This window comes from Manis pentadactyla, chromosome 3, assembly GCF_030020395.1.
Source record: "Manis pentadactyla isolate mManPen7 chromosome 3, mManPen7.hap1, whole genome shotgun sequence".
In the NCBI taxonomy this organism is placed as follows: Eukaryota; Metazoa; Chordata; class Mammalia; order Pholidota; family Manidae; genus Manis; species Manis pentadactyla.
The window spans coordinates 132,907,182-132,920,603 of NC_080021.1; the positions used below are offsets into that span (position 1 = coordinate 132,907,182).

Genomic DNA, 13,422 nt, shown 5'->3' on the forward strand with positions numbered 1-13,422 from the left:
CAACACAGGTAGAAAGAATCTTCAGAAAGAAAGGAGAGAAAATGAGGAAGAAAAACTACTTGTAGTAATAATGGCCCAAAACTTACCAAATTTGATAGGATACATTAATTAACAGATTCAGTGTTTACTTACATCTAGTAAAAGAAAAACAAACAGATCTACTCTTAGACACATCATAGTCAAACTGTGTAAAAACAAAGGGAAAATCTTAAAAATAGCAAGGGAAAAACTGTTCTTCATAAACAAGAGGACCACAGTAAGATTAAGCACAGACTTCCACTCAGGAACAATGTAACATATAATTTCATTTACATGTGGAATTTAAAAACAAAGTAAAACAAAATGGAAAAAAGCAGCAGTATACTCAGAGACCCTGAGAAATGACTGGCGGTTACCATGGGAGAGGGGTTAGGGTGGGTGAAGGGGATAAAGAGGCAAAACAATTTCCATCATAAGTTTTTCACAGAGATCGAAGTCAGCATGGAGAATGTATCAGCATGGAGAATGAGTCAGCCAATGTTTCTCGAACATCTTTCTATGTGGACCGATACAAACATACTAGTGCGGGTGAGGATTTAATAATAAGGGTAACTGTTCAACCACTGTGTTCTATACTTGAAACCAATATAATATTGTATATTAACTGTACTTCAATTAAAAAAAGAAACAATGGAGGAAAGGGTCTGGATGACAGTTTTAAAGTGCAGAAAGAAAAATAATTCAAAGATTGCACATCTACCAAATCTACCTTTCAAAAATGAAAGCAAAATAAACATATTCTCAGCTAAACAAAAACAGAGGGAATTTACTAGAAGTTCTACTTACAATAATTATTCAACGAAGCCTTTTTGAATGGAAAGAAATGCTTGATTCTCAAGGTTTGAAACTTTTGGATTGATTTTGTAATTGTGTGTGTGTGTGTGTGTGTGTGTGTATGCAGACTGTTCAAAAGTTTTTGTGTAGTTTAACCTTTATTGATTTCGGAAAAAAAGTGCTAGAAATTTATGAAAACTTTACTTTGAATGTTTAAGTATTTCAATTTGTTTTATACTTAACTTTATAAAATCTGAATAATAAATTTGAAGTCCCTGTAGCCAAAAAGAGTAAAGATTGATTGAAATAAAAATTTCAAAATGGCATTAAAATACATGTGGCTAAAGCAGCATAAAAGAAATTTGAGTTCTACGTCTCAGTTGATATTACACAAGGCAGAAACATGTGCAAATGCTAAGAATAAAAATCTCTAGGAATTAACCAAGTTCCAGGGACAACTCCAGATTTTTAAACCTATGAAATTGATGGAGCTCAAGTAGAAATCTCAAGATCTCAAAACAGGATCTCAGGTTATCTCAATTCCAGAAGAAATGAATAGAAAACTGACTGAGGTCTATCTCTAACATGTGAGAAAGAGTACTGTTGGAAGGCCTAGAAAGAGTGGAGGGATCTGTGGGGCTGGAGGATGGGCACAGGCAGGGGTCCAGGATGCTCCTCCTGTCCCCTCCCCCACCCTCAGGAGCCCTTTGTGACCAGGCCACCTTCTGTGATGCGGGCCTGCTGTGCTGTGCCCAAGAACACACCCAGAGGTCAGTTGCCTGAGGGCAGCAGTGCGATTCAGACCATGGAGAATCCTCTCCTTTCTCTGAAAAGCGTTCTAGCTACCTGGCTGAGCTCCAGCTCCACTTCCTGGGTGATTAACACCATCATCGGCATCCTGTGTGGACTGGGGCTCTTCCTTCTGTCACTCCCCTTCCTCCCAAGTGATCCATCCTTGCCACCACCTAGAAAACACAGAAACATCAGGAAGGTAAGGAGCCCTTAGACTAGACCAGACAGAATATGAGTCTCTCTTTTTTATGATTACTTCTGCTTTTTGGAGTCAGCTGTAGAGGCTCCTGGGATAGGAAAGAAGAGAATATCTTTTCTCAGGAAAGAATACAAGATCCTCCTTCTAGGCATAAGCCAGGCTGGGCACGAGTTCCGGCAGGAGGATCTCTCCCAAGATCCCAGACAGGAGCCAGGTGGGCTATAGGGCTCCAGGCCAAAGTCCCAAACCCAGGGGCCAGCAGCTGTGGCCGAGATCCTAAGAATTTGATGCCTGTGGGAGGACAAGCCCCTGAGCACAGATCCACCGGTTGCCTTCCTGGGGAAGGGGTCTGGGGCGAGGGGTCTAGGGCGAGGCTCCATCCAGGCTGACCTGAGGACAGTGCTGAGCCCGCAGCACCTCTGAGCAGGGGCTGCAGTGGGGCCCAGTCCTCGGGAGGCAGCGTGCTGTGTGGCCTGACGGAGCTCAGAGGGGCCTGTGGGTATGAGCACGTGTGTGTTTCTTGAGCACAGAAATACACTGACCCAAGAAAGCCAGGGCGGGTCTCACATAGACAATCCTTCTTTACATTCTTTAAGGAAGGAAAAGGGAAAATGTTTTTATCTATGTTACAAATGAGTACAAGGACAGGAAACCTCGGGGCCTGTTGGGTAAATATAGAAAGTCATATGTATAGACACCGAGCCTCTACAGCTTGTCTATGGAGGTGAGTGGGACTTGGTCCCAGCCTGTCATGCTTTTGGTCCCTCAGAATCACCTGGAGCCAAACAGAAAGAGAAAGTATAAAAAAAGAAGTGGATCTCTGAAAGGTGAGCTTCTGTCACCGGCCCTGCCCACCCGAGTCAGCCTGTCTCTCTCTTGCTGGAGGGCCCAGCTCCACGATGCCCCCGAGGAGGCCACCGGCAGAGCCTGTCCCTCAGGAAAGGGAGCCCTCATGGGTGGGGGTGGGGAGATCTTGGGTGGATGATCAGAACCCAGACACTCCCCAGATTCTGTGAACAAAGCTGCAAGGGGCTGGAAATGGGTGTCGCCCAGCATGGATGGGGTGGACTGGAGTGGACCAAGAGTGCCTGGATTGGGAAGGGGAGACTCCAGGTCCACGTGTGGTCAAGGTGTTTTAACTTCCCTCAGGTGCCTCTGTGAGGTGGCCCTTGCCATGCCTCCCCCAGAGGGTGGCTGTGAGGGCCGCAGGGGGGAATGGACGTAGAAGCAGTTTGCAAACGACAAAGTGTGCCCCGTCATGAGTCTTGCTATCGCCGTCAGGGATCCTGTGGCCTTGGACACCGAGGCTTAGGCTCCAGACTCTAAGCTCCCCAATGTCTCCCCTAAAGGGATGTAGCACTCAGGCTCCTACAAGACCCCTAGGTCCCTGCCTTCCCCACCATGACCCTGTCTTTTGCTTTCCAGCTTGGAGAGAAATCCTTCATAACCTGGAAGAGATTAAGGACCGGTTACTTCTTCTGAGAAGGTAAAGAATCTTCCCTTCTCCTCTGGGTCCTCCTTCCTCCCAGAGCCTTATGATGGGACTCAAGGGCTGCAGGCAGCCTGGGACTGACCTGGTGGGGAAGACATGGGAATAGGTGTGACTACAGACCTGGGGGACAGCACGAGCACTGTGCAGACAGCATGGGGACCTGCAGGGCCATGGGCTTCAGGTGCCCAGCCCTGCCTGGCCTGCTCGGCCCCCTGGCCCTGGCTGCAGCTCTTGCCTCCTATCTTCTGCAGCCGCATGAGGAGGCTCCCTGACAACGGTGACTCTCAGATGTTACTTCAAGCCCACCCCAGTGAGGGGTCTGAAGCAGAGCCTGCGGGAGCCCACTGGCCGCGCGGGGAGCCTGTGGGCAGTACTGCTCCTGCCGTGTGCCCTTTGGCTTCCTTGGCTCCTCCAGCCACACGCTCTCCACCTCTGGCCTCCAGCAGCTCACTAGGCCTGCTGACGACCTCAGTTTCTATCCATTCATACTCATCCTGGAGTGACTCTCAGCCACCAGAGCCTTTCCTACCTACGCATTACCCTGCCCCACCAAATCCTACAGATTCAGAGCCTTGCCCTCCACCTCCAATGGCCTTCTTTGTCCCACCACGAAACTCCACTCCGACTCCCTCTCAATGTGACTCAATGGCACCCTGGCAGTCCAGGTGCCCATCAAGGATGCTGCCAGAGAAAGATCTGTGCAAGTATATGGGGCATAGTGTGGGGAGGATCCTACAAGAGCCGTGTGGGGGCTCAGCCAGCTCCCCAGTGAAGGTTCCAGGAGTGAACTCTGTGGAGCCAGAAAGAGGCTTGATGACGTCCTCCACAAGGGGCCTGGACAAGATGTGTCCAGAAAAGATCCTGAGTGCCCATGTGGGCAGGAAGTCGGGGCAGACCAGCGAGGGTCAGACTCCTGGGGGTGTTCATCCTTCCAGGTTTGCTGTCAGCCAGGCCTTGGACCCTTCTGCAGAATCACTCACTCACAGGGAAGCCAGGAATCCAGCACCCTCCAAGGGTCAGGGACTTGACACGAGCACTTCCCACGGGTTCGCCATCTTCAGTCCACCTACACAACAGAATCTGGGGATAGATATTACAAGGCTTCAGGCAAGGCACAGGTGGCACCCACCCCTCAAGATCCTTAAGGTCATAAATCTGTTTGAGTCAAAAAAGGCTCAACCCTTGCCCCTTCTCTGCTACCCCTGTACCTGCTCAGCTACCTGTGTACCTGGGGCCCAGCTAAATAAATTTTCCCAGCTCTTAGAAAAACCCCAGCCTCCCCTGGGAGAGAAGGCAATAAAGAAAGAGGGGATTCCCAGTCCACTGAGTCCCCTCCTTGCCCCCTCAACTACGAATGAGGGGATCCAGAAGGCCCTGGGAGAGACCCCACCCGGCAATGGCCACACATCCTCGGAGGCCCCTCTGACCACACAGGGGAGCAGGCTGCGGGCTCAGACCTCCACGTGTGTGTCTGTGGGCAGAATCTGGCACAGCGAGATGGCCGTGGGGGACCACAGAGCCAGCCTGGAGCTGAGCCCAGTTGCAGCCTCGGCCAGGAGTGAGCCAAGTGGGGAGAGCGGAGGCCGGGCTGCAGGAGATTCCCACCGCAGGGTCACAGCATGGGAGGGCAGCACCGGGTCCCGGTCCTCAAGTGCTGATGAGGATGGGGGGTCAGTGGCGACTGAGGAGGCCTATGCTTGGAAAGCCACCTTGGAATCCAGTGTGCCGGCCCACTCCCAAATGACCAGGGTGGATCTGAGGAGCTCAGGGACTCCAGGGACAAGTAAAATCCCAACACTGCTAAGTGTAAAGCATGTGATTCAGGATCCAGAAGAGCCACGCCTTGATGCACAACACAGAGACTCTGGGCTCCACAAGAAGGTGGAGTCTGGGAAGCAGCCTCCGGACAGTGGCCCCGGGGAGCTTCTTCAGGACTGCGATGCTCACGCGCTCCTTCAGCACCGCCACTCACCGGCATTTCTTGCAGACAGCTCGGCTTCTCAGATATCTCTGTGTGGCTCCCAGAGCACGTCCAGTGGGGACACATCAGCTGTGCACATGTCAGGTGACGTCATGTTCAGTGGATGGGCCTCACAGCAGAGCAGCCGGGGGCTGAAGGGGTCCTGGAGACCGGAGGAGCAAGACAAGAGCCAGAGCAAGATGTTTGTCCCCACTGGTGAGGAAAAGGCCTGTAGGAGGTCCGACCAAGGACAGCATGGAAAAGGATTAGCAGAACCGAGGGCCTCCCAGGACAATGGGATGTTAAAGAATAAGCATAAGGAAACAGTAAAGTCCGTAAGAAGCAAGTCCTGCCAGCTCAGACTGAAGGAGGAACAGGCTCCTCCAGAAAGCCACTTCACAAAAGAGAGACAGCACTTTCCGCAGGGGATTTTCTCCAGTAAAGTTCCCCAGCAAAAAGGCAGGCCTCCGTCAGCCACTGCCCAGAGCCAGGGACAACATAACAGCAGATCTGTTCCAGACAGCAGGGCTGCTGGGACTCAGGGGATCACGACAGCTGTGGGACAGATCCTAGAGGAAAGAATCACACTTCAACATGGACATCCTCCCTCGGAGTTAAATTGGCACAAAGGGCAATTCCAGGCTCCAGCAGGAGAACATGGTGCCTGCTTCTCGTACCACAGGCTTCTCTCCTTTGAAGAGCAAGGGAGAGTGACGAGAGATAAAGCCTGCAGTCTCCAGGCCACCCTGAAGGGCCACAGCAGTCCTGGCAAGAGCAGGTGGGCAGGAGACAAGGATGGCAACAGGGCCTTCCTACCCGGGGAGCTGGGGTGCCCAGCCAGGCCCAGCCAGCAGGGGCCAAGGGCAGCAGGTGCCTCAGCCTGTACCCACCACCGCCCAAGGCTGTGTGTGATTCAGAATTATGTGTCACCTGTTCAGCTAGTGCAGGATTCACTTGTGTTTCCTGGGCGGACAGCTTTTCTTCAAGAAAAGACCCATACGGTGCAGAGAAAAACTGTTTTTTCTCAGGTCAGCACATCTTCTAGTTGCTGATGGATCCTTCCTACCTCAACTTCCATCATTTCCCCAAATACATGTTTTTCTCATGAGAGGTGGTGGCTTCTGTCTGTGTCCTGCTGTGGGAGGGGAAGGAGTGAGGGTCTGCTCTTCCCACATCCCCACCGTGGCTTCCCAAGAGATGGAAAGGGAGGTTGAGGATGTCTGTGGCGTGGCATGCCCACCTGTGCCCCTTGCCCTCGATGCACCTTAGGTTTCCATGAGAGCCTCATTACAAAGCAAACAAAAGCACTTTGGACTTGTCAAGATGAGGAAAACCTGTAAGGTGCCCCTGAACCCCAGGATCTGGCTCAGCCGGCCCACTGCTTGCTCTCTACCTTGAACTTGTGCAGCTGTGAGGGAGCAGTTTACACAAGCTGAAATTCCCCATAGGCTCCAGAAAGTACCCAACAAGTTTCCGTCAGGGTGCCAAGGGGTGCCCGGGGCAGTGCTTGCCTGACAGCAGTGGTGCAGGAAACCTTCCCCACCCAGAGCTCTCTATGGGGAGTAGCTGACACCTGCCCGGGCAGCCCCTGCTGTCCTGATGAAGCCAGGGCTGCGGTGGGCTGGGGTCCCTCTAGCTCAGCATCCCCCTCCCTCCACCTTTCTCCCATTCAGGAGCAGCAGAAAAAGGATGCACTCCCGGCTCTGAGGGTGCACGGGTAGGATGTACAGAGGTCTTGAGGGGCTGGTCCACACCTTCCCTTCTGGGGAATCAGGGATCAAGGCTGGTGTGGCTTGTGTGCAGTCACCATCTGAAGGTGGACCCTGAACCTTTGGGGGACAGGGGAGGATGGAGGCAAAATGGCACGGTGCACACCCACCCCAACGGTGCACGGACTGAGGAGCCCTGGAGACCCACCACCCTCAGAAGCCCAGAGGGGAGGAGCAGCTCGGGGCCCATGGCTCCCGCATGGTAGTCCACTCCAGGGCCTCCACCCACACCAGCCCACAGAGCCGGAGACCTGCCACTGGGACCTCTGATAGAGGGCCAGGCTCACACAGGCAGGGAAGTTCGACTTTCCCAGAGTGTATTGAATAAACCTGCACAGGGCTGGGGTCCTTGAGACTGACTCAGGGTCTGTGACCTTTACTTCCACAAGTGGCCCAAGGAAGGCTCCCAGGGGACATTAAAGGGCGAGGGACGGGCCTGAGGTCCCACAGCAACGCTCACCTGGCTCCCAGTGCTGCCTAACCCAGGGCTCGGAGGGGGAAGAGGCCATCACACAGGATCTGTTGCACAAAAGGCTGGAAGTGACCTGTCTAGGATGAGGGCACAGTCCAGGATGGCCCACTGTGTGCTCTGCTCCAGCCTATAGCCCGCCACCCTGGCTGGTCCCCATGGGAAAGCTGGAGCGATGTCAACTTTGAGCCACATGCAGGGCACACAGTGGGCCAGCTACAGGGCCACTCCCGGGGGTGAGTCCTCCTCTAGGAGCACTGATGCAGGGACCATGGACAGCCCTGCCCCATGCCTGTCAGGACCCCCCCGCCCCCATGTGGGCCGGGGTGGAGGAGTCAAATGGGTGCAGACGCTGGTGCCACATTATCCCCTGGAGCCGCGTCCTGCCTCTGCGTGCAGCTCCCCGGCTCCTCCAGGGGCCCCCTGGGAGAGCCCAGCCAGGGCTTGTGGGACTGCGATCCTGGGCAGAGAGACCACATGTCGGGTCAGGTGAGGGGCACAGAGGGGACCCCAAGGCTCGGGACAGCTGGGTCCTCTCACAGGCCCCTAGAGGTGACTTCTGGGAATGGGGGTATAGGGGACTGACACCCTTGCAGGGTAAGTGCCACAGATGGGGCTGAAGGGACAGCAGGACACAAGGCAGACAAGACCCCTGTGCTCTTCTCCTGCTGTGACTGCGGTAAGGTCAGCAATGGAGAGCCCCACAGACACCCTTTCTGGCCGTCCGAGACACTCCCTGATCATCAGAGTTCCTCCTTCCCAGACCCACACAGGGCGTCCCAGCCCCTCACATGTGGTCAGAGACCTTCACAGTCCTGCACACAGAACCTCTACGGAATAATCACAGATCCCTGCGCACTCTCCCAGACCCTAATAATCCCTCCCAGAACCACACAGCCCCTCACAGGGACCCTCACAGAGACCCCCAAGGCACTCACAGGTACCCTCAGAGAGCTTCACAAACCCTCAAAGACCACAAAAGACCAACACAGACCCTCTCCGTGACCATCACAGACCCTCATAGGGACCCTCCCAGTGACACTAACAGACCCGCACAGACCTTTACAGACCCACACAAACACAGAGACCCAAGCAGACCCACAGAGCCCCTCACAGACCCACAGAGAACCTCAGACACCCTCACTGGGACACTCTCAGACACCCTCAAAGAGACAGTCACAGACCCACACAGACCCTCACAGAACCAAACACACATTCACATGGACATGGAAAGACCTCTCAGACCCTCAAGGACCCACACAGACCATCAAAGACTCTCACACCCAGTGAGGAAACCTCAAACACCACCCCCAGTCCCTCACAGAGACCCCAGCTGACACTAGCAGAACCTCAGAGTGACCAGTATGGATCCTCACAGAGTCTCATGCACCTTTCCAAGGACCCTCAAAGTCCCTCACCGAGTCCGTCACACACACACACACACACACACACTCAGCCTCTCAGCAGGATCTAAACGTACCTTCCCGAGCCTACCCGGCCTTCACAGGGACCCTCACACAGCTGCACAGAGGTTCTGACTGACCTCCATGCACCTTCACAGACCCACAACCACAAGGCCTCACAATACCTCAGTGACCCTCACTGGGACCCTCACAGACCCTCCCACAGACCTGCAGAGATACAGGCACACTACTCACAGCGACCTACAAAGACCCTCAAAGACACACACAGGGAAACTCATGGACTCTCACCCTCAAGGAGACACTCACAGTGATACTAAGAGACCCTCAAACACCCTCACGTGGGTCCTGACACACCCACACAGTCCCAAGACAGACTCACAGAGCCACGTAGCACCTCACACAGGCCCTCACAGAAAACCTCACGGAACCTCACAAGGAAACTCTGAGACCTTCAGAAACCCTCACGTGGTCTGTCAAAGCAACTCTCACAGACCCTCACAGAACCTCACAGAGATGCTCATATACCCACAAACACAGCCTGAAAGACCCTGAGGGACACTAACAGGGACCCTGAGGGACACTAACAGGGACCCAGGCAGACCCTCACAGATGCACAGAGGCCCTCACAGGGACCTGCACTGACCCACTCAGAACCTCACAGGACCTGACTGGGACCCTAACAGAGACCAGGACAAAAACTCACAGACACTAAAAGACCCTCAACAACCCTCACAGAGTCTGTCAGACCATATCTCACAGACCCTTACAGACATGCACATCCCCTCAGTGCCATTCAAACTTAACCTCCCAGACCCTCACGGGGTCCCTCACACAGCCTCACCCAGCACTCTTCAGATACTACAGACCCCCACTGGCCCTCAGAGGGACCCTCACCAACCCTCACAGCCCCACAGACAGGCTCACAGAGCACTCAGTCCCACCCAGACCCTCAGTGACACTCCAATATTCCCCAAGGTTTAATTCATACACTCCACTGTGCCATTCATTATTGGGAGGCAAAGGTCATTCTTCCTTCCCTGCCTTGAGTATTAATCTAGCTTTCGTGTCACCATTATGCCTGATAACAAGATCAATGGAGTCTAGTGTAGCCCAAGTGGAAATTTCTTGATTTCTTAGGGGACTACTTCAGGTTCTCTCGGAAGCAGAGGCCAACATGGAATCAGAGACGTGAGTGATTTGCCAGGGAAACACCTGTGGAGGATAAAGAAATGAAGGAGCAGGAGTAGGCAGGGAAGCAGTCTGACTCCATGCAGGCCTGACACCCAAAAGGAGAATAGGGAAGAAGGAGGATGGTGGAACACGAGACTTAGACATCAGGGCAAATCTGACAAAGTCTCAACCAGGCCTATGGGGAGCCCCACACGGGGCAGGGAGAGCCCTGCTCCGACAGCCCATCACTGGCTGCGAGTGACCTGGGGAGAGCATGGCCTGGGCCCAAAGGCCGTGGAGGGCCCTAAAGACCCCAGAGGTGCAGCAGAAATATGCTCGCTCCTAAAACTCACAGCCCTAATTGCCCACCACAATCCTAGGATTTATACCAGTGTTACACCTCTGTGCTCTAACACAAGGCCTAATATTCAACTCCCTTCACATCTCTTCAAATTTGCTAAGCTACTGGGCTATTTCTCTACAGTTGTACATGCACACGACCACTTTGCATTCTGACAAGAGGCCAAAACTCAGCATCCCTGCTACTAGACCTGACTTGATGAGAAGGCATCAAAGTCCATTCACATTTTCACCTAAAAGTCTCGCTGCTGGTATCAAACCAGAAAGGCCTTATCTAACTATACTGCGTATCCTTCCTGATAACAATTATTCCAGCCCCAATAATACTGAATTCCCTCAAGTAACCTACATGATTACCACACCACAAACCAACAGGGACCACCACTCTGTCACAATCACAAGCCCAGTCCCATAACTATATAAAGCAGCAGTCCCCGTGGCCTCCTCACTGAAAAACCCAGAATCCCTAGTATCTAATAAATAACCCAATGCCCTGGACAATGAAACTCAAACATGAGCTTTCATTCCTCATTTTTCAACACAAAATATACCAACAGAATCTCCTTCAACACCCCCACACGTGTCCCCAGTAGAGAGCAATACTGCACATTCAAACCTCAGGGTACTCCTCAGTAGCTAGGGCTGCTGTATATTTAAAACCAACATCCTCCCAAGATAAATACAAAATACTATTAAAGCTAAGAAAGAGCCACTAAATAAATTACAATTCTGTAGACAACCCCACCACTTAAAATCAACCCAAGCCTACCATAAACAGGAGGTTTTGAAGAAAAATTTAAGGAACTCATTTCAAAGATCATACTTGAAATAAACACAACGTATACCATCATTATTCCTACATGGTCTTGATCCATGGACAACGGCATGAAAAATTATTATTGTAATTCAACTCTAAGAACTTAAAAACCAACATCTGAAAACTTCACCCCTAATCCAAATTATCAACACTCATTCACTGACCTACCCTCCCCATCTACTACCTCAGCATGATGAAACTTTGGCTCACTCTTAGGGATCTGCTTGATTCCACAAATCTTACCAGGCCTTTTTCTGGCAATGCCCTATACAGCAGATATACTAACTGCATTCTCATCAGCAACACACATCAGCCGGGACATCCAGTAACGGGTGAATCGCTCGATACATGCATGCTCACGGGGCACACGTTTTCATCTGCTTATTTATGCACATTGGGCAAGGCTTAGATTATGGATCCTATACATATAATGGAACTTCAAACATTGGGAGCGTCTTATTATTTACAGTAATAGGAATAGCATTCCTGAGAATAAATGTCGCACCTGATAAACAGCATAATGTGAGCACAATAGTCTTCCTGAGGGCCAACAGCTATTACCCGAATCCTTTCAGCTGTCTCGTATGTTGGCACAAACCAACTAGAATGGTTCTGGGGTGGCTTCTCAGGAGACAAGGCCGCCCTCACCTGAACCTCGGCCTTCCATTTTATCCTTCCCTTTATTATTCTGGGCACAGGAATATACCTTCTACTTCTACATGAAACCAGATCCAACAGTCCAACAGGAATCACGTTGAACTCTGATGAAATTCCTTCCACAATCATGTCCCTCTTCTCACTGTGGGCCCACTGACGGTGGGGTAGCTAAACTGAATTATATCTGGCATCCATTTCTCACTTCAGGACCATCTCTTTTGGAATCACTCATTCGTTCCTCTTAAATAAGATATTTCAGTGGATTAATGACTAATCAACCCAAGCTCACACAAAACCGTGCTGTCATTCCTCAGGTATTTTTTAGTTTGGGGGATGCTTGGACTCACTGTCTGTCTGTCTGAGGCCCAAACTCAAGCAAATAACTTGCAGCTAAACTTTAATTGAACTGTGAGTTGTACATATAAACCTTCAGGTGTTATTCAGTCAATGCCTACAGAACATATAGACTTTATAAAAAATATGCATATTCTAGACATAGACATAGAAGTAAATGTAGCTGTATGTATATGAGCAAGCATAGGAATAGATGTAGACATACATGCAGTGTTAATCGTGGTGGCCACCACAGTAGTTGTAATACTTATTCTAATAGCTATAGCTGTGGTCATTAACTTAATCTAATAAACACCCATATAGTTAGCTTGAGCCCTCCTACCCCTCAAATACATCCCACTTGTATTAAATAGCTTGTCAAATTCCCAAGACAAGGATGAGCACATGGAAGCACTAAACATGCTGTTAGTAACTGGTATCAAGCCCGAAAACCCTGAGATTCAATTCCCAGGCCTACTCTTTGCCTACCTGCAAAATACTTAGGGATCCAGACACATATGAGTAAGGGTCTTTATAACAAGCTGCACTTAATGTATGAAATTCAACTGGAATGCTGTGATTAAAGTGAGTAAGTCTGTTAGATCAAATCACTAGGGCTTAATTTTTATATAGATTCTGAATATAAAATGTTCCCCCCATATGCCCCACAAAACTCAGGTTCATGTAGTTTTCCAACAAAGCAAGCCACAGAAAATGCCTAGACTAGCACACCTGTTCCATGAACAAATAGGTTTGGTCCCAGCCTTTCTATGAGTTTTTAACAAAATTACACTTGCAAGTAGCTGCCCTCAGGTGAAAAGCCCTCTAATCAACTAGCCTGAAGACTGAAAGGAGCGGGCAGCCAACATGCTACGCTTTCTAAGGCAGCTCACAACACCTTGCTTGACAACACCCCTATAGGAAACAGCACTGAGAAAAATTAAGCCATCAACAAGAGTTCGACTTAGTTATCAAGGTTTGATAAATTTCATGCCAACCACCACAGTCTTATGAATAACCCAAGTTAATAGAAAAGCAGCATAAAGAGTGTTAAAATGGATTTTAATTAAAGTTAAGCCATGGTTAGGTACAATTCACAACGGAAGTACCCTTACTAAACTGATACAAGATAGCAAAGATTAAAACTGGGATTAGATACCTATGATT

General features: G+C 50.7%; 1 protein-coding gene across 15 annotated transcripts in view; it reads right to left on the reverse strand.

Moving 5' to 3' along the window:
- Positions 1-13,422, reverse strand: part of LOC118917158 (spermatogenesis-associated protein 31E1-like) — a 227,002-nt gene that overhangs the window by 178,846 nt on the left and 34,734 nt on the right. For 2 of the 15 annotated variants that reach the window (XR_008996443.1, XR_008996456.1), the window contains exons 2-4: positions 5,269-5,419; positions 4,281-4,376; positions 1,660-1,778 (exon numbers count right to left, since the gene is read on the reverse strand). The exons of 8 other annotated variants lie outside the window; for them this stretch is intronic. Coding sequence is in view for 2 of the 7 variants with exons in the window: in XM_057498467.1 (XP_057354450.1) it covers positions 1,660-1,778; positions 4,277-4,376; positions 5,269-5,343 (294 nt within the window). In the remaining 5 variants the exon portion in view is untranslated. Of the gene's footprint in view, positions 1-1,659; positions 1,779-4,276; positions 4,377-5,268; positions 5,420-6,186; positions 6,389-13,422 lie in introns of all 15 variants that reach the window. 5 more of the 15 variants (XR_008996438.1, XR_008996440.1, XM_057498467.1 and 2 more) reach the window with 4 other exon arrangements.